The sequence below is a fragment of the Dipodomys merriami genome, unplaced genomic scaffold, assembly GCF_024711535.1.
Source record: "Dipodomys merriami isolate MVZ:Mamm:240054 unplaced genomic scaffold, mDipMer1.0.p SCAF_41, whole genome shotgun sequence".
In the NCBI taxonomy this organism is placed as follows: Eukaryota; Metazoa; Chordata; class Mammalia; order Rodentia; family Heteromyidae; genus Dipodomys; species Dipodomys merriami.
Genome location: NW_027205715.1, coordinates 1956755 through 1981509, shown reverse-complemented (window position 1 = coordinate 1981509; position 24755 = coordinate 1956755). Strand labels below are relative to the sequence as shown.

Below are 24755 nucleotides of genomic sequence, written 5' to 3'. Positions count from 1 at the left end.
CTTTGCTTACTTCTATCACTGGAGCCATACCTCCAGTTCCAAGTCTCATGAATTTTTATATCCAGGTTGGTGTCAAAACCACAGTCCTCCCACTCTCTAGCTACTAAGTAACTAGGATTACAGGCTTGGACTGCTACATCTGGCTCTAGAGCAACTTCTTAAGGGGATATAAAGGCTAAAAGTAAATGATGTATGCCAAGTATCTGGCACAGGGTAAGCCCAGCTAAGAAAAGGGGCCTGATGGACATGTACTGCTGTAGGACCATAATTAGAACTGCTAGAATTGTTAACGAAAAAAGATTCCAAGAAAGCAAATCTTGACCAGTTCCTGTAACTAAGGCAACAGGATTGACTACTGCTGTGTCCAGCTCTTCCCTACTGATGGATGGGAGGGGCTGATGGTCTCTAGCTGTTTATTTCAACATTATCTGTACCCTGCAGAGAGCAAGGAATCCATCTTATAAGGTTTTCTCTTCTGGCTGGGACGAGAAAAATGCCCTAAAACAGATGCCAAACCCTGCCACTCAATTAGTGTCTTTATTTACATGTGTTGCCATTTCCCATGGGGAACTGTGGAAGGGAGAGGCGGAGAGGGCTGCACATGGCTTGGGTTTCCTCCATCCAGTGGAGGAAGTGACTCTACAGAGCCATCCCTACGTGGGCTGAGATGTGTTGCGCGATGACTTCAGACAACCTGAGTCCTGTCCGGGGAAACGCCATAAAAATAAAAAGATCAAAAGAAAAATAACAAAGTGCACACAAAGCAAACTGCTAATGTATGAAAGGTCCTAGGCAGCCAGCAAGTGAGAATCCAGGAGTCGGCCAATGCCACCTGGCTATGCCTGTATATCCCACTGCCCCTTGCTATTGGGCCACCAGTGCCCTGTTGAGACAGTCTCTGTTGGCTCCAACGGTGCTGTGAGCCACAGAAGGTTGTGCAGAGAAGAGAGTCTGAAGTGGGGGCAGCACCAGGGCAGCCTGAAGCAGGGCTGCATTGAGAATCTGGAAACATCTTTTTGGGAAAGGAAGGAGCTCCAGGGCAGGAGCACCGGGGATCGGGTACAGTCAGCACCTTTCTTGGGCACAGGAAGGAGGAGCCACTCTCTGGAATCTTAAATTACCAGGTGAGGGTGAGAAGACTGGTTAACTATAGAGCTGAGGGCAGGATGCAAGGCCCCCTCCTTCCTTATCTGACCCTGGTACTCTGGGCCTGGTTTGTCAGGGGGATGGGGCAAGAAAGGGCCTGTGGTAGCCACGCCAGCTCAGCAGCCCAGCCAGTCCGACTTGATGCTTCCAAACTTCACGCTCTTCAGACTTCGGTTCTCCAACTTCAGATAATAAGCACCCTTGAAGAAGAAGCTGTGACCTAGGGACAGAGGAGAAAGAGAGCTGTGACCACCCCATCCTGACTTCCTAGCACACAGAAGGTTCTGGGGAGCCTGGAGATCTGCCTGGAATAGCAAAGAAGCTGAAGGGAAATCTATAAATCAGGTCTCTTAGATTATTTGCACTCACTCCTCTACAACAAGGATAAACATACAACCTTTGAGGCTTGGGTGAGATTAAGTGAGGTTATAGATGCTGTTAGTGGTGAGGTTATAGTGCCGTTAGTAACAGTTCTCTACTTAGCACAATTACTTTGAGTCCAGCACTTTTCATACACCAGAGGTAGGAAATCAGCAGGCTTCTAGCCCTATCAACCCTACAGATGGCTTTTATTTTTACGTTTTAACATGTAAACATCTAAAAATGTTACAGGACTTTACAGAACTCTGAGGTTTTTTTTTCTTTTTGTGCTAGTCCTGGGACTTGAACTCAGGGTCTGGGTGCTGTCCCTGAATTTTTGTGCTCAAGGCTAGCACTTTACCACTTTGAGCCACGACTCCCTTTCTGGAGTTAATTAGTAGTGAACTGTAGATAAGAGTCTCATAGAGGGGCTGGGAAGGTGGCTCAGTGGTAGAGTGCTTGCCTTGCAATGCATGAGGCCCTGGGTTCGATTCCTCAGCACCACATAAGCAAAAAAAGAAAAGAGTCTCATAGATTTCCTGCCCTACTCAGCTTTGGACCATGATCCTCAAATCTCAGCATCCTGAGTAGCTAGGATTATAGGATTATAAGTGTGAGCCACTAGTGCCCAGCTCTGGCTTCTTTTTAATAACAATATACATGAGTATGCAGGAAGATTAGGTCCTGATTCTTTCAGAGGGCACTGAATCATCAGAAGCTGAGAAGCAAGTGCCCAATTAGTGAGCCTTGTACCCTCTATCTCATTACAAACCCCTCCATACCCTACCATCTTCTTACCTGGCTCCTAAATGCTTTGGACTTTGAATTTCTCCTGGCATATATGATCCTTTTTATTTAAAACCATGTATGTAGTAGGTGCTCAGTAGATGTTTGGTTGAAGATAATTCTTAACCTACCACCTGTTACGCGTTTTCTTGTCTTTGGCTTGCATATGTGAAACTTTTAGCCACTGGAGTTTGGAGCTCTGTGCTTTTAGCAGATGGTGGAGATTCAAAACAATCTTTGTGGGATCAAACTGAAATCTTTAAAAACACAAGTTGACCTCGTTTCCAGGGCCCTAGAGAGCTCTCAGCAACCTCCTCAGGAATATGGTTTTCAAATTCTGAATTCCATTCATTAGAGATAATACTGGAGGTGTTTCACTCAGCAAAGGAGCCCAGAGCTGAGTAGAGAAGATTTCCCACACAAGCAACCAAGCCTGACAAAGTTTGCTTTGTCTCAAACAACCATCTTTCTGCTAATGGGAAGTGGTCTCAAGGCCTCCTGAAAACCCTATAGGGCCTGGATCAAATCTCAGAACCAATTCAGGCACCAGGCCATGTTCTTCGCCCTCTGGGGGCCTCCTGCCCCCTCCTCAGTCCTGGCTCCAGGCTCTGCAGCTGCAAGAAGCCTTTCTAGGTCTTACCGCCTTGGAGCCTGGTTTGGGTGAGCAGGGGCCAGAGGGTCTGGATGCCTTCCCAGCACTGGCTGAAAGGGCTGGTTTGTTTTCCGAGTGCAGCAGTGCCTGTCCTACACAATGAAGGCGTGTATGCAGGCAGGGGGCGGGGGGCGGGGAGGTAAGACTGCTAGAAAGCAGAGAGAGGGCTGGGTAGCTAGCTCACCGCTGCCCTGAAGGTCCACGACAGCATCCAGGTTATCAGGGATGGCATTCCAGGCATCTGCGATGAGCTTGGGAAAGCCAGGATCCATCTTCTTCTTTACCTCATTGTATCTGTAAGGGAAGGGACTCGGTGTACCTGCTGGTCTCCCTCATCGTGGCGTAGAGAGCCCAGATGATGACCCTGGGGGGGGCTGGGAAACTAGACCCAGCCTGTCAGGGAGGCCTATGGCACTAGTGGGAGGGCCCAGAGTCCAACTTAGGGCTGACTCCCAACACCACTACTTACTAATTACATGATTTAGGGTAGTCGTGTAAAAACAATCCTATGATTTCTGCCTGAGTATACATGCGAAGTGTCTGTTCCCATGTCTGGTCATTAGTATTTGGGAAATGTTAGTTCCTTGTAAACTCGGATCCCTGCTGAAGTCTAGGAGGCACTGAACCAGGGACAGGGACCTGCCCGACAGATTTTTCCCTGTGTGGTTTGAACAAATGGTGGCTGTTTCATCTGTCAAGGGGAGATGACAGGCCACAGCTGGAAGATGACAATGGCTGGGGGAATGAGATTGCAATGCATGATGGCAGGTATGAGCCCAAGGCCTGTGAGTCAGAGGGCAGCCTACCCGCCACCTCAGTCCTGCCTGCAGCTGCATGTTGGGAACCTGGGCGCTGCCTTTAATTCAAGTAAATAACTTAGCTGGCATGCTTTCCCAGGCTCATGACACCTCTACTGTTTTATGTTATGTTTGGGAGAACATTTTATAGGAGATGAAATCGGGGTCTTTGCACTTGCTAAGCAGAACTCTGGCACTACAGCCAGACTCCAGTCCTTTTGCTTTTAGGTTGTTTATCAGATGAAGGCATTCCACTAACTTTTGCCCAGGCTGGCTTTGACCCGTGATCATCCTACCTCTTCCTTTTGAATAGCTAGGATTACAGATGTGCACTACCATGCCCAGCAGCTAAAAAAAACCTTATATCCTGTTGTCAGGATTCCTTGGCTTCTCTGTGTAGCCTCAATCTATTCCTTACACTACAATTATTTAATGAGCTCTCACAAAGTACCTGTGGATCTTTTAGTAAACGACTAAATATGTCTTGTAGAGCAAATTCTCTGGACATACCTGGAAATGACCAAGCTTTTCTTTCTGTGGTGTCTCCTAGCTGACTCTATTCTTCCTCATGGTCAGTCCCACTTCCACCATGGACCCTAACAGTAGCTTTCCCTGAAGCATCCTTCTATAGGGATCTGCCCTCAGCCCAACCCCCCCAGGAACTACCAAAAAAGCCTTCCTAACTCAATCACATCAGAAAACTACTTGCAGAATCTCCTTCCTCACACTCAGGGCTGGCAGAATCATGTTTCCTGGCTTGAAACACCATACCCCCATATACCTCACCTCCACCAATCCCTTAGACAACATCACTCTGAATTATGATGGCACAGAGGAGATATCATAGCTTTTCCTCATCCTACCCCAAGCAGGTAGGGGAGGCCATCCCTCAATCACCCCTCTGTCGAAATGAGACTGGGCTCAGAGAAGGGAACCGACATGTTCTCAGGATGAACAGATGTAGTGGTGTGATACGGGCTCTGATGGGGATACTCTTCATCTCATGCCTATCTCCATCATTTTGAACAGTGGTACCCCTAAGCTAACACACTGACTGCTCTAAAAGGCTTCATGAAGCTTCTCATCTGTAGCAGTAAGGGGTACAGTGTTGACCAGGTGTAAAAACACAGCCATTGGTATCCCAGATTTTCTACGAGTGTCCTTGACCCATTTTGGCTGCCACGCCCTTGATCTTCAAAGTGACCCTGATGACAGTATCTACCTTAGAAGAGAAATCCAGGTGACATGTGCAGCCTCAGTCTGGGGCTGGCCACAGCCTGTGGGGACAGTCACATTACTGATTCAAATGTGGGAGAGTCTGTCTCCTTCACTCTGCCGGAAGTTCCACAAGGGCAAAGCAGAACCATTGTCCATCTACTGTCTCCCCAGCACACAGCTCAGTGCCCAGCACAGAGAAGTTAAATATGCATGGGTAGACTCAGAGGGACACATATATTCCTGTGTATACACACACAGGATCTGTGTGAGAGACAGTGACTGTGAAAGTCCTTCCCACACTGCAGGGGAGACACTGGGACCTTTTGAACCTAACATTGCCATTGCCATGGTTCTGCGATTGGGAGCCGTGGAGGGCCTGGGAGATCTGAGATGCCTTTCTCTGGATGTGAGCATGCCCTGGGATACTCTGACTCTTGTGGGCAGAAGGCCTGCTCTGTAGTTTCCTGGATGACTGCTTTTCTTTCTTGAAGCTGGTGATACTCAATCAGCTTAGGCTGCTAAGTGGCTTAGCCATGTGTCCAGAATTCTACCTTGACACTAGCAGGCCTGGGACATAAGTAGCTTCTAAATCAGGGCAGTGGGAGGCGGGGTGGTGGCAAGAGGAGAGGAGTGGGAAGGACACAGGGGCTTGGGGGAAGCAGGAAGTTGGGGACAGCAGACTACGGCCTCAGTAGTGCCCTCTAAGTGCCCGGATGGAGAGGCAGCCACAGAAGGAACATGGACAGGGATGGTAGAAGGGAAAGGATGGAAAGACACTCTTCCTTCCACTGGTTAAATGACTGTTGGGTACAATGGCAGGGCACTGGGAAGAGGACAGAAGCAACTGTCATCCCCGCTCTATGCCACACAATTAGAGTCATACAACTTATCCCTGTTAGTTCATTTCTCTGGGGCTCAGTTGCCTCGTCTGGAATGTGTGCAGAGTCAAGATTGAATCTCTGAGGTTTTGGCTGCCTCTCCCCAGCAGCTCCTGGGTGATGGGCTCCTGTTTATGGCCTCTCACAACTGAACCCCTCCCTTTAGATGGCCTAGAACAGAGCTACCTACTTCCCAACTTCTCTACCTGTCTGTGACCATTGTCAGTGGGCCTAATTTCCAGGCTGGTTGCTGTGAGCAGCCTTGTAGCCTTTCTCAGTTTTCTTCACGGAGTCTCCTCCAGTTCTAGCCTCCATTCCCTTCCATCTCCCTGACTCCACAGCATCAGGTACAGTACAGTGAAGGCTGGCTTGCCCTCTGAGAGCCTGAACACCAGGGGTCAAAGCCCAATCTTCCATTACCTGGCTGGGTGACTCTAAGCTAAGCACTTAACCTTCCTACAGCCAAGCGTCCACCTGTGCAAAGGAGAAACATAACAACTGTCCACAGTGACAGCCACTCTGCCTCTTCCAGCCCCTCTGCGATGAGTCTCCTGCCAGGTCAGCTTCAGAACCAAGAGGAGGGAATAAACGATTCTACCAGCAGTTAACAGTTTCTCAGAAGAGAAATCAGAGCAGAGCACCCACAGCTTACCAACCTCAAAGCCTGACCCAGGAGGCATCAAGCTCTAGTATGTGCTGACCTACACAGACACCTATTTGGCCATCCTGCCTCCCAACCTCCCTTACCTCCAGAATTTGTCTCCTGCGAAAATATATGTCTTCTTGTTCTTGCTCCAGTTAAAGGCTGCGTCCACTCGCTGGAGATCAGGGGGCAACCCCAGGCTGGTCAAAGGCTTGGGGTACCCTCGCTCCAGGGTACTGGCAGAATAGACCCAGTACTCATTCCCTGGAATGGGGGGGCGGAATAAAGCACAGGACGTGTTAGTGGTTGTGCTGAAGTGGCCAGGATTGTGGCCACCTGTTCACCATGGGATGGACGGAGAACACAGGAGCAGGCTGGCTGTGACGCAACGTCCCATAAGGCAGTGGTATCTTCCCAGAAACCCACCTCACAGGGCTGGTTCTCAGCCACCTCTCACACCCTCAGAATAGCCTACTGATCTGTCTGTCCCTGAATATTCTGTTCCCAAAAGAGTATGGGGCTACATCCCAGAAAAGGTCAGCACATTGTATGTGTTCAAATAAATGTTGAATAGACAGCTTCCCAAAATCTAGCCACAAGCACCCTGCATGATCAATGATTTCTGATTTTTTCCCACTTCTAGAGACCCCAAAGAGTATTATAAACTTCCTATTTTTTAATTAGTTCATTTCTAAATCTTCAAAAACAAATTTCTTTTTATATATATTTTTTTTGGGGGTCCAGTCATGGGGCCTGAACTCTGGGCCTGGGCACTGTCCCTCAGCTCTTCAGCTCAAGGCTGGCACTCTACCACTTGAGCCACAGCGCCACTTCTGCCTTTTATCTTTTTGCTTATGTGGTGCTGAGGAATGGAACCCAGGGCCTCAGGCATGCAAGGCAAGCACTCTACCACTGAGCCACCTTCCCGGCCCCCAAAACAAATTTCTTAAACATTTATTTTGCTTATCTAAAAACCTGTACTGAAAAATCTATTTCTGTCCTGGTTTGAAATGTCACTCGTCATAATTAATAACCTCTGTTAAAATAAGGTTATGTGAAATTTTAAAGTTTCTAGTTCAAATTTTAAACCTTTTAAACTTTTTTTTATGGTCCTTGGGCTTGAATTCAAGGCCTGGGTGCTATCTCTGGGCTTCTTTGCCTCTTCAGCTCAAGGCCAGCACTCTACACTTGAGCCACAGTGCCACTTCCTGCTTTTTCTGTGTATGTGGTACTGAGGAATTGAACCCAGGGCTTCATGCATGCCAGGCAAACACTCTCTCACCAAGCCACATTCCCAGTTTTTTTAACGTTTTAAAAGTTAAAATTTAAGTGTTTTTAATTTACAATCTTTAAAAAGCAATTAATTTATTCAAAATGCTAACTAAAATACCAGGCATAGTGGCTTATGCCTATAATTTCATTTATATGTGAAATGTAAGTAGGAGAATCTTAGTCTGAAGCTGGTTCTGGGGAAAAAGCACAAGAACTTAATTGAAAAATAACAAAAGTAAAAACAGCTGGAAGAGTTGCTCAGTTGGCAGAGCTTCTGACTTACAAGCATGAGGCCCTGAGTTCAACCCCAGTACCACCAAATCAATTTTGTTTTCCTTTAACTAAAGCAACAAGAATTGCTGATGAAAAACTCTAACTTGGAGAAGATGTTTTAGGAACATGTGAATACTAAAAGGAGAATTTTGGTTTTCTTCAGCAAAAACAAATCAGAAGACTGATCAAAGCAGAAAGAAGGAAATATTTCCTCTGTGGGTTGAGCTATTATTTGGTGCTGAGCATCTAGACCAATCTCCATGCAGCCCATGCTTTGGGCACTGGTGTTGCAACGATGGATCCCTAAAAGACAAGAGTGCCCACAAGTGGCCCAGAATTGCAATTTGGCCAGGCAGAACCCAGCGAGAGCCAGCAGGACCGTCCCACACACCTGCAAAGAACACGGCCTTCTCCTCCTGAGGGGCTTCGTACACAGCATCAATCTTTTCTGGGAGCTCAGGCCAGAATGTGGCCACCAGCAGGGGGCCCATGGGCTTCTCCCCTGGTGTCGTTGTCCCTGTCCGCCAAATGAACCTGGGGACAGGAAAGAGACACAGGAAACCACACCTTGAGTCACTCTACAACTCTAACCACCCACCCTAAATCCACCCAGAAAGATCCAAGTGATGTGAGAAGGGAGATGAAATTTGGAGGAGTTTGAAGAAGGATGGAGAAAGGGCAGAGTTCCCCCTTGCTCCTCATTTACATCTCTACCAGGAAAGCCTGCTCTGATTACTTCTGTCTACAGTGTATTCTCTCTCCTCTAAGTCTCTCAAAATCATCAGTATTGGAGCAGCAACTTGCTAGTGGATTAAATATACCCACTCTGTGTCAAGCATTGTTCTAAGCAATGCACTCATCTGTTACTTATAACTGCTCCATTTGATGGCTTGGAATATTAGCCCCAGTTAAGAGACACAGTAACAGAGGCACGAAGAAGAGCCTCGCTCATTTGTTGATGATCACACCACCTGCATATAGTAGGCTTAGAATTCCAACTCCAGAATGCATTCCCTTAACCACACTCTGAATGGATGAATGGCTGGATGGATAACGGATGACTGACAGATCAATAAGGATGAGTAGGGGGGTGAACTGATGATGGACAGATGAAAGTAGGGATAGAGGGATGGGTCTTTTAATGAGATTCTTGACACTGTTGGTCATTAGGCACGGGGCTATGGTATTAGCATAAGTCTCAGTCCTTGGTCAAATGAGTGGGCCCTTCTCATGTTGTAGCTTGAAAATTCAGCCAATCTCCACCTAGAACAATTTGGCCATTTGCAGTCAAGGTCAATGGGACAATGGGAGACTAGCTTCAATTTCCCCCAGTCCTTTCTTTCATCCTACTTTAGAAATTGTCTGTCTTTTGTGGGGCTGTGACCCTACAGTCCACCCTTTAGAGTAGACATTGGGCTTGGCCATGTGATCTGCTTTAGCTCCTGAAATGTTCTTAGACACAATACGAATGGAAGCTTTTAATGTGCTTGTGTGGTTTAATTTGGTCTCTTACACTGTCACCTGCCATGAGTCCCCACAACCCTAGGAGAAGGAGACCTGTCCCCTGTCCCCGACTGCATCCAGAAGCCTGGATTCCTAGTAGACCCACAGAATATGAAAAAGCCAAAGAAACATGTTAGGAAGTCAGCCAGAGGAGACCCACAGGATAACTAAAACCCCCAATGAGGTCTTCAGGCCACGAGAACAACAGAGAAGGGGCAGAGGACAAGAGCAAGGACACACAGCCAGCTCCTGAGCTTACCGGTCTTTGAAGAAGAAGATCTCACCACGGATCTGAGAGATGCCATCAAAGATAATGTCCTTTTCGCAGAGTTCAGGAGTGACAGGTCCCAGCGTGGGTGTGGGGCCAGTGCCCACATCAACGTCGGTGTCAGGAGAGGCTCCTGAAGGGAAGGGGGACACCAGGCCTTAAGATTCTCCCCAGCTCCTAGGTCTCCCAGGGCTGCCCATCCAATGTGTTATAGTCAGAAGGAAGAGCCTTCAGACTTCACATAAGTTCAGTAACAAAGATGCCTGGGCTGGGACAGGAGTGAGGAGAAAACACAATATTATAATCCCTCTTTCTGTGTGAGCGTTCCTCACAGATGTGCCCTGGATCCAACACCGCTCTATCCCCAGCTTTATCACTCTCATTGCACAGATGAGATAACAAGCTAAGAAATGTGGATCACCCAAAAGCTTCAACCCCAAGTTTCAGTTCTTCTGCCCACAAAAGCCAGGGCAATCAGAGGTCTCTCATCTGACCAGCTATATGGTATGGCACCCCTCAAGGGTCATTCCTGCATCCTGGGAGGTAAAGACTTCCTCCCTCTCTTGCAGAGAGGCAGAGCTTGAATTAGATTCTTTTTGTGTTCCTGGGTTTCCCAACACAAGCCTCTGTGCCACTCTGTGTCCGTCCTAGGACTTACTCAGGGCCTAGGCAGTCTCTGAGTCTTTGTGTTCAAGGCTAATACTTTATCACTTTGAACCCTAGTATGATTTTTTGATTTTGACGCTTAATGAGCGGTAACTATCACTATTCTGAGTGGTCTAAATGGCAGTAGGACTACTGTATAAGTGCTTTCTTTATAAAGAAATGTACTTCCAGGTGCCATTGGCTCACATCTGCAATCCTAGCTCCTCAGGAAGCTAATATCTGAGTACCACGGTTCAATGCCAGCCAAGCAGGAAGGTCTGTGAGACTCTTATCTCCAATTAACCATCAGAAAACCAGAAGTGGTGCTGTGGCTCAAAGTGGTAGAGTGTTAGCCTTAAGCAAAAGAGCTCAAGGACAGTACCCAGGCCTTGAGTTCAAGCGCCCCAACTGACAAGAGAAATGGACTGACTTTTCACTCTAGTCTCACTGCAAGCATCAGTAATAAACACATCATTAGCTCCAGGAATTTGCTCTCACAATACATATTAAAATAAAAGAAGAAACTTTTCTCCTGTCTTAGCAAGGTTACCCCCACGCCATGGAAAATCCTGCCTTGTAGTTAGCTACCTCTCCTATACCCTAAACCCCACCTGGTTGCTTTACCCTGGGTGACCTTGAGCCAGAAAGGTGACCTTCCTCAGGACTGTTGACTTATCCAGATATGGAGAGCTCTAGAAATGGGAGACCAGAGGGAGGCAGCATGAACAACTCCCTTTGTGTAGGAAGGCCAGGGTCATGCCAGCATCTCCTTGGAGCATTGCTCCAAGGCCCAGATCGCCATTCCTGCCTGCCTCCTTCTCTTGTCTCTGGCATTCCAGGCCACAGGGCCTTCAATGGTTCCCGCTCCCTGGGCCTCCCCCGGACCCCCTCAGAGCTGGGGTTTACCGTAGAGCTCCTGGATGCCCTTGATGTCATCGTGGGACAGGCGGAAGTTCTTGGTGTAGGTGTAAATGGGCGCCATCAGAGCCCCTGGATCTTGCGAGTGCTCCAGTCCCATGGCGTGGCCGAACTCATGGGCTGCCACCAGGAACAGGCTGTACCCTGGAGGCCACCGCAGGGACAGGGCAGAAGACAGGAGAGAGAGGACATGAGTTGGGAGGTGGCTCCAATGGGGGACACCTGGGGATACCTACCCCCTCATCCCCGGTGGGGTTAAACCATGGGGATTGGCACATGTGTTGCTTTTTCCTCATCCTGGGAATTCTGGGATTGATGCACTATGCCTGTTGCTTTTAAGTAGAATTAAGCTGAAGTCTCTTTCCCCTTCCCAGAGCAGGCAGCCATGTCTTAAAAGAGAAAGAATAGAAACATCTGACAGTCCACTTCCCAAGGCCCCATTTGTTAAAAATCCAGCTTCCTGGTTGTCTGTGTCTCTCTATAAATAAGAGATGAAACCTGCTTCTCAGGGTCTCCGAAGAGGTAAGGGACAGGCTGGTGGCATGGCTCCATCACTTCTGTCCTCCAGGAAAACTATAAAAACTATCCTTACTTGGACTGGATGTGTAGGCTCAGCCACAGGCAGCAGACAAACTCTACATCATGCACCTTCAGTGGACTGAATTATGGCTTTCCAGAAAAGACAGGTGTTGGTGGCCCATGCCTGTAATCTAAGCAACTCAGGAGGCTGAGACCTAGAAGATTGCAGACTGGAGCTGACTCAATCAAAAAAGGTGGCTAGGTACCATCTCCAAAAAATAACCAGCAAAAAGCAGGCCTATAGGAAGTATGGCTCAAATGGTAGAATGCTAGCATCGTAAGCTTGAGGACCTGAGTTCAAACCCCAGTAAAAGAAAAAAAATTCAAGTCTTAGCTCCAGGTATAGGGTCTTTTGCAGATGCAATTCAGATGGAAGTTAAATAGATGACATAGTAGAGTGGGCCCTCAATCCAATATGACAAACATGCTTTTAAGAAAGGAGGCATAGAAATAAGGCACAGATAGAGGAAGAAGGAAACAGGAGCCTGTAGGAGCAGCACAGCCCCATCAACATCTGGATTGTAGCTCTCCAGAAGCAGGAAGGAGCACTTCTTGTTGTAAGCCACCAGTCTGGCAGGCAAAGGAAACAAATATCCGTTCTATGTAAAGGAGCCTAAAACCAAGGTGGCGTTCACCACATTCATCTGAATGTGCATAAACCTGAAAATAGCATGGAGAAAAGGCTGACCTCATCCTGGCAGGCCCTGGGCTGCCCCTCACCTGACCATCGATTGCCTGAGACCTTTAAGCCTAATGTCCCTGGGCCTTACAGACAAGAGGGTGCCCACATGTGTGTGTGTGGCTAAGGGCATTGGCTACAGTAAGTTCCTGAGCCATCCCGGTCACTCCCTTAGCCAATTCAAAGCCTGGAGGGCAGAGAGTAGGCCTAGTGATTGTGTCATGGGCATCCAACACAGATGAGGAATCCCTGTTCTCCTGGGCAGATGACAGAGCTGATGGGTTGGATTATCGTAGGGCTCAGTGTAGGGTTATTTCTTGCTCCCTCTCACCCACTGCCTGCCCAGATACTTGAGGGCATCTCTGTATCAGGGTAAGACTAAAGCAAAGGGCACATTTTTGTAGTAACAGCTTGCCAGAAGCACCTACAATGCAAGGATGGAAACCAGGAGGGTATGTCCACCTAGGATTGGGGTATATGGGTGTATTTTGGAGTTGTAGCCCTGCCTGCATGGGTAGGATCAAAGCAGGGACCCTGTACTCACTGATGCTGGGCGGGGTCTCTGCTTGATGGGCAGGTCTGTGGGTACTCTGTCCCTGCCTCTGTGGGTGTGTGTGTGTGAGTGTATGAGCTGGACGTGGAAGGAGCCTCAAAGCTTCCAAGCAGGTGTGGGATGTATCCCTCACCTCTGTCCAAAGCCCAGGTGCTATACCTTGGTCTGGGCAGAAGCCCCATTTCCGGTCATCATCGTAGGTGGAAGTGGTCCCACACCACAACTTCCCATCGCTGCGGCCGGCGCTGGTGCAGCTCTCGTGTTTGTTGCCCAGGAAGGTGAAGGGGAAGACGCAGGGGGCACCTTCTGAGTTCCCACCCACGGTGGACATGGCTGTGGGAAGAGGGATGCGGGTTAAGAGACAGCACAGGAACCATTGCCACCATCTGTAAGGGTACAATGGTGACCAGGACGTTAACAAACTACACTTGCTCAGTACCTGCTCCATCCTGGCACCGAATGAAGCGTTTTCACACACACACACACACACACACACACACACACACACACACACACACACACACACACACACACACACACACACACACACACGAGTAACCCTGCATGCACCGTCCAGGCCACCTACTCCCACTGTGTTGGGGAAACTGAGGCAGACTTGCAGAGATTATGAAGTCTAAAAGCTGAGGCTGAAACCCAGTGTCCTGTGGCTGAGGTGAGGGACCGGGCACACTGGTGCTGGGTGTGGAGGAGAAAAGGGAGGCTAGGAGGGGCAGGGGTTGTCTGTCAGGCATTAGGATGGAAGGCCCTACAGGACAGGGGAGGTGGTACTGCCTACCAGTCTCAGGGCAGAAGCCATACTTCTTGTCACGATCATAGTCTTCAGTGGTGCCACACCAGCGGTAGCCATCCGTGCGGCCTTCAGTGGTACAGCTGTTGTAGGAAGTACCCTGGAAGCGGAAGGGGAACTTGCAGGGCTGTCCGTCCGCATTGCCACCCATGGTGAACAGAGCTGGGATGAGAAGAGGGGGGGAAGATGGCACTGAGCGAGGGGGCTGGCTGGCCACCTGCTTACACTGGTCAACGTATGGCCCCATTAAAATATCAGAACATGTTCCTTTGGTTGGTAAGGGCTGCTTCTCTGAGCTCCTGGAGTAGGCCTGCTTCCTAGCCCACCTAGATCCTCCCCTGGGACCCTGGGGAGACCATCCAGCCTGAAATCACACACAGCAGGGACCCCCAGATCCCTGCCCCAGTCCCTCTCTACTCTGCCTGGTCATTGCTCACACCAATGGGATTGCTCAAAATAGTATCATGAGAAGACCTGCAAAGTCTCCCTTGTGTTACCCAGGGAAACTGAGGCTCAGAGAAAGCTGCTTCTCCAGAACTGCTTGTGGTCAAATAAATGAGGGTAAGAGAAGGTTGTAGCTGAAAACTTCAAATCCTCTCTCTCTCTCTCTCTCTTTCTCTCTCTCTTCCAGGATCATTTCAGGACACCCTGCTTAGGTTTCTGGAAGAGGACAGGAGGGGAGAATAGGAGAAGAGGAGAAGGGAGGGGCAGGAGGTATCTCTGAGAGACCTTTCAAATACACATTCCAGGACCCTTTGACCTGTCCAGGTCAGGAGTCAGGACTAGAGACAGTTTGGGGAAGAAGGGAGAAAAGATCTAGCTGGTCTGTCTTATGTCCTCCCCCCAAACCCCCGTTCCCCTGTCCCCTCACCCACCCCAAATACAAAATGGTTCATCTCTGGAATTGCCAACTAGCAAAACCACAAGTACGTAACAAGGACCATCTGTGCAGGACGGCGCCAGAGGTGACCTCACCAGCCCTGTTAACTCCACCACAGCCAGCTTGGAGCCCAGGACCTGGCCTTTCACCAGGACACGAGGCCCCTCTCCTAACTGCTCTGTCCTTCCCCCGGCAAGAGACTTTGTCCTGGAGTGCCAGGAACCATGGGCCGAGGATGAGACAAAACTGAGTCCAGAGACCTTGGTGACTTCCAAGTGGGGAGAGGAAAGGCATGAACTTCAACCGAGGCCACACTCCTTCCCTGGCCTCCCATCAGCTGCCACCCAGAAAGCTGCTCCTTTGGGACCCACTCCTGGATCCCATTCTTCCCAGGAAGGGGAGGAACAGGCATGACTGAGCGGTCAGGAGGGGCTGAGTAATGAGCACCCACACTGCAGCCAAACAAATGCGTGCGGTATGCAGTGGGTGCGTACTTATACCTGGCCAATGGCCAACAGTCAATGTCAGGGAAACAAACCTTCCAAACTTACAAAATGTAACTGTTTCCATACCTCCTCTCAACGCACACTGTTCCCATCACAGGGGCTGACTTCCAGAAGGGTGATGGCCTTTAACTCCCTACTGGGAAATGCAAGATACAGGAAACACTTTCATCTAAGACTTCTGACTTACTGATGGTCAATAGCTGAAAGGCTTACTCAATACCAAGCTCAGCTTCCGTAAGAAAAGCATAAACAGGGTTAGGAATGCAGCTGAGGGTAGTCTTGCATGCCTGGGGCCTTGGGCTCATCCCAGCATCAAACCCAAAGCGTAAACAGGAAGGTATCATTAAGCTTTTGTTTCTTTCCTTGATGTCCCATGTTCAGTTGCAATAGGGACAGGAGAGGGTAACAAATATACACAATTACTGCCTAAAAGATGGGAGACTCAGGGGGCTGGGAAGGTGGCTCAGTGGTAGAGCGCTTGCCTTGCATGCATGAGGCCCTGGGTTCAATTCCTCAGCACCACATAAGCAAAAAGAAAAAAACCGGAAGTGGTGCTGTGGCTCAAGTGGTAGAGCACTAGCCTTGAGCTGAAGAGCTGAGGGACAGTGCCCAGGCCCAGAGTTCAGGCCCCACGACCGGACCCAAAAAAAAAAAAAAAGATGAGAGACTCTTTAATCTAGAGAGACTGAAGGGCTTTTATGAGGTGAGGCAGAAGGTATTAAGGTTTTTTTTAATGCTTTTTCTCCCATTCTTCTTAAATTCTTCTTGGCTTGATTTCTAGATAGCCATCAGATATCAGGATGCAATCTTGTACAAAGCCCTTATACTAGTATTTATGATGGATTGACTATAAATTGTGTAAGAGACATATTTTTTAAAAAAATTAAACTTTTATTGCCCTGGATGGTAGAAATCTCTGAAAAAAAACAAAGTTTCAAACATTGTGAAACACACAAATACTGAGAGGAGTCTAGTGCCTCTATTGTAAACAGAAGGATTAACACCCAAATTAGACAGCCTGGGGGGCTGGGAAGGTGGCTCAGTGGTAGAGCGCTTGCCTTGCATGCCTGAGGCCCTCGGTTCGATTCCTCAGCACCACATAAGCAAAAAGGAAAAAAGCCAGAAGTGGCACTGTGGCTCAAGTGGTAGAGCGTTAGCCTTGAGCTGAAGAGCTGAGGGACAGCACCCACGCCCAGAGTTCAGGCCCCACAACCATATCCAAAAACAAACAAAAACCAAATTAGACAGCCTGGAGCACAAAAGACAGAGCCCTGAGAGGCCGGTGGCCTTGCTCCCATGACCTCTCTCTCTTTCTCTCTCTCTCTCTCACACACACACACATGCACATTCACACGCATGCACACTCACCACTAATGTTGCCATCAGGATCAGTACAAGGGCTGGAATTCCCCAGCCAAGTGGGGTACTAGTTTGGGCTAAATCCTGCCTTCTCCTTCCCGCAGACTTTCTATCCATACCCAGACTTCTCTTCCTGCCCTTAAAATCTTTATCTTGGTTGGAGAACACAAAATGGTCCTAAAGAGAGCCACTGGGCATTTTAATAATTCTCAGTTCATCTCATATATGTTAGAAAAAAAAAAAAACAACACCTCAAACCTATGGTTTCACCAGCATTACTGATAACGGTGAGATGCAAAAGGACCAAGTCACTTAAGTAAATAGGAAGGAAGCTACCTTTAAGTCAAAAAAGTCCACCTACACAATGGTGGTGCTGTAAGACTGTATTGCTGAGTAACCTCATGGCTGTTTTTCTGTATCACATAAAAGTGATAAAACTGCCTAGCTGTCCATTTCCAGGATGTGTCTTGCCACCATGTGACATGTGGCTAGCACAGTGTGACTGAGGGTCAGGCACGGCTGGGCCCTGGGCGATACTGGCCAGTGATGGGTGGAGGATGCAGGTGTGGTGGGAGCCCAAGGAGGCTCAGAGACTAGGAGAGAAAATGGAGGCCAGGGCCATGCTCACCTTCGTGGGGACAAAAGCCGTACTTGCCATCCTTGTCGAAGTTGTAGGTAGTGGAGCACCAGAGGAAGCCATCTTTGCGGCCGGTGTCGGTGCAGCTGTTGTATTCTCGACCATTGAACAGGAAGGGGAACTTACAGTACTCGCCATCTGCATTCCCATACTTCACACGGACCACTGTGGGGCACACAAGGGGGGGCTCTGAGCTCCCTAGGCCTCTCTTCAGGGACTAGGATGCTGTTCCACCCAGGGGAGCGATTTCCCATCACTTCCCATCCCCCTGGTCCCATAGAGCAGGTAGAAGGGCTAACACTGGCAGCGAGGGGAGCCAGGGTCTGTGTGGCTGTGGGATCAGGAAGGTAGGAGCAGGAGAGGAGAGGCTGGGTCATGCCGAAGGTACTCTCTTACCCTGCCCTTCCCCCAGGGTCCAGAGTTCGTCATCATCGAAGTGAGAGTCTCCCCCAACACCAGTTCCTGGAGCAAAGGCATGAGCCAGGAGCCCATCCTTGCCATCGAAGGGATATCCATCTCCATGTTCTGAAAACACACTGGGGCTCAGCTTCCAGCCATGGTGGCTGTTCCCAGAAACCCATAGCCCGATCCCTGTCCCCCTTGCCATCTTACTGGAGTTGTCCAGGAGGGAAGGCAGGGAGTCAGTGAGATTTTCTGATTGATCATTACAGTCCTGTGGCTTACACTGTTCCCTCAGGTTCACATGCTCCATCTGTCGTCTGCAGCCCACCTGTACTGTCTACACCGCTACTCACATCTCTACAGTGTCTATTCCACCTACCTCTTGTCAATACCGCTGACCAGCTTCCCTGACCTAAGCCTCACTATCATCCACACCCCCCACACTAATCCTTAAGCCTACTGTGCTATGAGGCCTGACCCACCTACTCTCCTGTCTACATTGCTTCCTGGGCCTCCGCCCTCTACCCTCATTGCCATACTACACCACCTACCTCCGTGTCTATGTTCCTGCCAGCATTCACAACAGGCTGGACATGGTGGTCCAGGATCTGTGCCCCTTCCTATCATGTCTACACTGCTTCAAGTGTGTCTGACCCATTCACTCTCCTGTCATAGATCCTCAGGGTCTACCCATTAGCCAGCAGAACTTTCTGTGATGACACACATACACTTTGTGTGGCTGTTAAGCAATTAGAAAGTGGCCAATGTGACTGAGAAATTGAGGGTGTGTGTGTGTGTGTGTGTGTGTGTGTGTGTGTGTGTGTGTGTGTGTGTGTGTGTGTGTGTGTGTGTGTGTGTGTGTGTGTGTGTGTGTGTGTGTGTGTGTGTGTGTGTGTGTGTGTGTGTGTGTGTGTGTGTGTGTGTGTGTGTGTGTGTGTGTTGCCAGTACTGGAGCTTGAACTCAAGGCATAGCAATCTTGGCTATTTTCTCAAGGCTGACACTCTACCACTTAAGCCACAACCCCTTTACGGGCTTTTTGGTGGTTAATTGGAGATAAGAGTCTCACGGAGTTGGGCACCGGTGGCTCATGCCTGTAATATTAGCCACTCAGGAGGCTGAGATCTGAGGATAGTGGTTCAAAGCCAGCCCGGGCAGGAAAGTCCGTGAAACTCTTATCTCCAATAAACCACCAGAAAACTGGAAGTGACGCTGTAGCTCAAGTGGTAGCGTGCTAGCCTTGAGCTGAAGAGCTGAGGGACAGTGCTCAGGTCCAGAGTTCAAGCCCCACACCTGACAAAAAAAAAGTTTCATGGACTTTTTTTTACCTTGGCTGGCTTTGAACTTTGATCTCGGTCTCCTTAGCACTGAAGATTACAGGTGTGAGCCACCAGCACTCAGCTTAGAAACTGATTTAAACAGGCATGCACACTTAGTGGCCCCCATTTGGAACAGTAGGCTTCTTACTTCAAGTCTGCACTTCCTCCAGGTCACACCACAGCACATCCTCGGCCTTCACATCTACTCTCTCCACCATCTGCACTGGAACCTGCTGCCCCTGTCTAAGCCACCAACAGTGTCTACACTCACTACTCTAGGCATGTCTCTCTAATATCCATACAATCCCTACCAGCACCTCTTCTGCTTACCCCAGCGACCAAAGTTAATCATGATGTCAGCCTCTCCATCATGGATGCGAGCAAACCGTAGAGGGGTTACATCACTCCACACTTGGAAGGCCCGAGCAAAGGCATCATCTACCGTCTCTGGGTCGAGGTCGGGTGTGTAGCCAATGATCCTAGAGAAGACAAAAATGCATGTGATTGTGCACGCATGCATATAAATGTACTTGAACAATATACAAGAGTATGTGTATGTGTGCAATGCAATTGTGAGTATGTGTGAAAAGTGTGCACAAGCATTGCATGGGTGGTTGCAGGTGAGCACGCATGCATGTTTGTGCAGGTATGTGTGCATGGTGAGCATAGCCCATCGAGAAAAGCTCTTCCAGAATGCCTTCAGCTTTCATGGAATGTTAGACTCAGCCAATATTCTCAGCTCTCACTTCAATCTGGCACGGGGAGGAGAGGAAGGGGTCGGGACAAGGGAATAAGCAGTGCATTATGGAGCAGGACAGAGACTTTACCCTTGGAATCTAGTATCAGTTATACAGAGCAGAGCACTTAGCCCAATTATAACTGCTACAACTTTATAATATAAGCATCCAATTAGCAACCAATCAAGCTTCCTCTGCCTGCTCCAACAACCCACCTAACAATAACCATAGCTAACATTTATTGTGCTCTTGGCTATATGCTGATCATTATGGAAAACCTTTATTTCTATTTGAACATCCTACAAGGAAGAAAATTTTAGCCCCAATTTGCGGGCTGGAAAGCCAATGCTGAGAGTGCTGACAAGCAAGAAGCCCAATGCTCCATGGTTAGGGAGAGTGGGACTCAAGTCCAGCTCTGTCTGCCTCCATTCACCAAACTCCTACAGATGTCCAGTTGTCCAGAGTGGGGCCAAGGCAAGGCATTGGGTGAGTCATGTCCCTTCCCCCCAGCCAGGCCCCAGCACCTGTATGTGAGTTGGTTCTTGTCCCACTTGGGCTTTCGGGGGAAGAAGTTGTAGTTGGCCACATCTGGGTTACCGCAGCGGGGCTTCCGCATGGTCTCAATGGTGTTCTGATCAAGTTCACCTGTCTGGGGCAGCCCAAAGAACTTCTGCATCTTCTTGAGGGTGTCCTTCAGCACAAACAGGTTACAGCTCTCCTTGGGGCAGCCGTAGTAGGTGTTCAGGTATTGCTGGAAGGAACAAATGCAGACTAAGGACTGGCAATGGAAGGGCACAGCATTGACTAAAGTTGGCTGCTATATCCTGTCCCCACCCAACCCCCAATCCACACAGGATAGAACGAATCTAGGAGTCGTCTTAGGCTCCCAAACCAGCTCTGTCCTCCACTAGCTGAGAAACATAGTTACCCTGTCAGTACACATTAACTTATTTATTGCCCATGATAACTCAAAGTGCATGTAAAAATTATTACTGCCTACTGAGGAAGAAACTGAAGCACAGATAGGATGAGAAATGATCTAGATTAGACACTGGAACTGTAGCTTCAGAGCCCAGGCTAGAACCATAGTGCTCCAGCATCCTTCCCTTTACTGCTGTGGTTGCATTTAGCCACCCAGCAGCTGGGGAGGTTGGCTTGGCTTATTTGTTGCTTCAAAGGTTATGTATATGGGCTCTGGCAGCAGACCTAGGTCAAAATCCCGGCTCTGCCGTTTCTTTTTGTTGTTGTTGTTTTGCCAGTCCTGGAGCTTAAACTCTGGGCCTGGGTGCTATCCCTGAGCTCCTTTTTTGCTCAAGGCTAGCATTCTACCACTTGAACCACAATACCACTTCAGTTTTTTTTCTGAGGCAGCCCAGACTGACTTCAAATCATAATCCTCAAATCTCAGCCTCCTGATTAGCTAAGATTACAGGCATGAGCCACAGGCACCTGGCTGGCCCTGCCATTTCTATAAAGTGGTCCAGTCCTCCAAGAGCCCTGTCCAAAATGGGACCAAAATCAAATACATCCTTGTAGGTAGGACATCAGCCAACCAACTTGAGTTATTCATTACAGCATGTATTGATTTGGTACCTTCCATGTAGCTAGGTTCAATTCCCAATGCAGGAAAGCTGAGGGGTCCCAAAGAAGCACAGTGTTAAATAAGAGAAAAGAGCTGTGTTGGAATGCTGAGAGGAGCCAGATCACATGATTGAAGCCCCAGACTTGTGAGGGGTAGTCAGGAAAGGCAGAAAAGTGGATATAAAATATAGTGACAATAGCTTATGTTGATTATCAAGTGCCAGGCACCCTTCCAAGAGTCCAAGATTACCCTCAGATAAGTACCATTATTACCCATTATTTACCAGTAATATTACCATTACCCACTATTTGCAGGAGAAAGTAAAGCATTTGCTCAAGGTTGACAACCCTGAAAGGTTGGTGCTCTTACTCTGGGATTTGAGGCCAAATAATCGAAATATGAAACCCCCCTCCCTCTTCCTTAAGGCCCTAATGTGAGGTCTGTGGGCAACAATGGATTTCCTCAAGCTGTAGAAGGGGGGTAAGGGGGGAACACTCAGGTGACAAAACTCCACTCTCCCTGCCAACGCCCCCTCCAACCCCACATTACTATGACAGATCCTTGGAAAATGGGTCCCTCAGCCTGTCCAGAGATCTCCCAATCCATCCTAGCCACAGAGAAAGTAAGCGGGCAGGCCTGGGTTCTGTAGTGAAGGGGTCCCTGGAGAACCCTGGAGCCAGGTTCTGGACAGGCTGGGGACGATGCTGGCTGGAGGGAACTGGATTTCTAGAGTGGATGAAGCCATGAAGATGAGGGGGCCTAGGATCTGGCAGCACATCTTTGAGGGTACAGCTTTTCAGTGGCCTCTCAGCCTGGCTTATGCAACACTGCGGGCCGGGCCAGGCCAGGGTTTCCCTCAGAGTCAGGCGTGCATGCTGCGCCTCCTTCTCAAAACAACATCTGAACCTCAGCCCTGGAGCCTGGCCCAGGAGGGAGGAGGGCTCTCTGGCCGCTGGCCGACCCCGGACCAGGCTCAGTCCGCCCCCGCCCCACGCGCCAGGGCCTTCCTGGTCCTGCCCCTGCCTCTCTCTCCTTGTCCTCAGACCGTTCTTGGGAAGTTCGAGGAAACTTTCCGGGGCTCACCCTTGACCTGCTGACCAGCTTGCACATTAAGCCGGTTTGGAAAAGATGAGCTTTCTGCTTTCCCTCCTTGGCTCCGAGTCCTGGTCCCCTCCAGCTGCTTACTGAGGGCCCCTCTCCAGATGAGTGCCAGAGCTTCCCAAAAGTTTGCCAAGCTTTTCTCTGCACATCCTCATACGTGGAAAAGCTTATGCAAGTGATGGGCTGAAGCCCCGGCCTCCCCTTCCCCAAGTCCCTACTGTGAAGAGACCCCTTAAGTTGTTTGCCTAAAGGCCTGCGGGTTCTCTAGTTCAGGAATCCGATGCCAGCTCTCCAGATGTGTCCAAAGTTCTTTTACAAAGCTCTCCATTTACCAAATCCCCCAGACCCTGCACAAGGTCCTCCTTATTTACCCAAAATGCCTTCCCCTACCTTGGCCAAAGCACCCCGTGGGCTCAGTGGGTCTTCCGAAGTTTGCCAAGTTGTTAATCCAAGCACAGACTCCTTCCCTCCACTTACAAAAAACGATCTCCGCCCGCCCCCCCCCCACATAGGCCTGCAAGCCCCCACCCCCGCCCCGGAGGTGTTGAGGAAACCCCGTCCCCACGCCATGTGCCCCAACAAGGACGGCAGTGGCCCCGTCCTTCTCCAAAGTTGGTCTGAACTTGGCTCGCTGAAGCAGCCAGCGTAGCAACTCACCACCGCCAGCTCTTTGTCCGTTTTGGGGGCGACATCGCCGGGGAACTTGATGATGGGAGAAGGCGCGGTGGCGGCGCGGCCCAACAGGCACCCCAAAACGCAGAGGGCGCGCAGGGCGCGCGCCAGCGTTCCCCGGGCCACGGGCGCCTCCATGGCCGCGCTGCGGGGCTCTGCTCCTCTCTGGGGGGGGGTCGGTGGCTCGGTGCTGGGGGGCCCCCCGCGATGGCCTTCGCCGCCTGCCTGGCGCTGGCTCTGAGCTCGGCGCCCGCCGCGTCCCAAGGATCCCGCTGGCTGGGTGGCGGGGACTCGGCGGGGCTCAGCGGCTCATGGTGGGCGCCCGCGCTCCAGTCGCTCCCCGGCAGGTCCCGGCGATCCCTTTGTATATTTCCAGCCCCAGCCGCCGCCGGAGGAAGTCTGCGGGCAGCGGAAACAAGGGCGGGGGGAGGGGGGAGCCGCCAGATGTGGCCGGTTGGGCCGGAGGGCGCCGACGGCTCCGCCCTCCCCACGTGCCCCCCTCCAACCCCTGCCTCGGGCCCTCCCTCTCCTTTCTTCTCGGATTTCTGTCTCCACCTTCTTCCCCCACCTCCAGCGACCCCAGGCCTCTGGCATCATCACTAGCCTGGCCTCGAGCCCCCTCCACACACACTCCAGGCACACAGCCGAGGACGCCCCGCGGGCTGGCCCGGACAGGGAGTGATTTAGGGAAAGCAGTACTCGGAGGGTCGGCCTGGGGTGAGGACCTCTGCGTGCTCCCTGGGTCAGAGGGCAGGGCTGGGAGAGCGGTGGTCAGAAACACATGATCTGGAGCTTTGATGCATGGTTGGTCTGAGATTTTAGATTCCTGGCCTTGGAGAGCCTTGGAGAGCCTTGGAGATAGAGGTGAGATGGAGAGAGACTGAGAGGGCTACCAAAGGGAGTATCTGGTGGGCTTCCTTCCTGCCCTCCTCCTCTTCCTTCTTCCTTCCATCTATCTACCATCCTTTCCTTCTGTCCCTTCCCTCCCTCCCTTCCTTTCTTTCTTCCCTTAGTCCTTGTTACCTTCCCTCTTCCCTTCCTTCCTTCCTCCCTACTTCTATTCCTGCCTTCCTTCATCCCTGCTTCCATTCCTTTTAGTGTCTTCCTTTCTTCTTTCCCCCCTCCCTCCCTCCCTTCCTCCCTCCTTCCTCCCTTCCTTCCTTCCTTCTTACTTTTCTTCCTTCCTTCTTTTCTCCCTCCATCCTTCACTTTCTTCCTTTATCCCTTCTTTCCTCCCTCTTCCTTCTGTTCTTCTCTACCTCTCTTCTTTCCTTCCTTTGTTTCCTCCTCCGCCCCTCTTTTTCTCCCTCCTTCCTCCCTTCTTCCTCTCCCTCCCTCCCTTCCTATGAGGAACACAACATTCAGGGTATCTGTCCCTTAAGAATGGCCCCTCCTTCCCTCAGGAACAACCAGTAGGTGGGATGTGGGGGACCTCATCCTCTAACCTAGTAAAGGCATTCTAGTCTGGGAAGGATTCTTGGAAGAGGTGATCTCTGGGCTGACCCTTGGGGAGCTAAAGAGGGGGTGTACTTGGGGGAAGTGTTTGCAGCCCGAGGCTCTGGGAGAGGAAGCTCTCTACCTGAA

At 50.0% G+C, this 24755-nt stretch overlaps 1 protein-coding gene across 1 annotated transcript; it reads right to left on the bottom strand.

The window, feature by feature from the left end:
* Window positions 1–518: 518 nt before the first annotated feature.
* On the bottom strand, window positions 519–23563 carry Mmp2 (matrix metallopeptidase 2). The gene is made up of 13 exons (XM_069992317.1): window positions 23157–23563; window positions 20341–20567; window positions 19410–19558; window positions 17757–17885; window positions 17352–17525; window positions 13967–14140; window positions 13330–13503; window positions 11348–11503; window positions 9788–9929; window positions 8417–8559; window positions 6585–6744; window positions 3129–3238; window positions 519–1366 (listed from the first exon to the last, which is right to left on the bottom strand). The coding sequence occupies exons 1-13, from the start codon at window positions 23307–23309 to the stop codon at window positions 1263–1265; spliced, it is 1995 nt and encodes a 664-aa protein (XP_069848418.1). The 5' UTR covers window positions 23310–23563; the 3' UTR covers window positions 519–1262.
* Between the last annotated feature and the right edge of the window lie 1192 nt (window positions 23564–24755).

Excerpts from the sequence above, each read along its gene's own strand:
- Mmp2 (XM_069992317.1), bottom strand. The coding sequence starts at position 23,309 with ATGGAGGCGCCCGTGGCCCGGGGAACGCTGGCGCGCGCCCTGCGCGCC. Across the intron at positions 17,886-19,409 it reads GATTAACTTTGGTCGCTGGG|AACATGGAGATGGATATCCC; the intron begins GTAAGCAGAAGA and ends GTGTGTTTTCAG. Across the intron at positions 13,504-13,966 it reads TGGCTTCTGCCCTGAGACTG|CCATGTCCACCGTGGGTGGG; the intron begins GTAGGCAGTACC and ends CTCTTCCCACAG.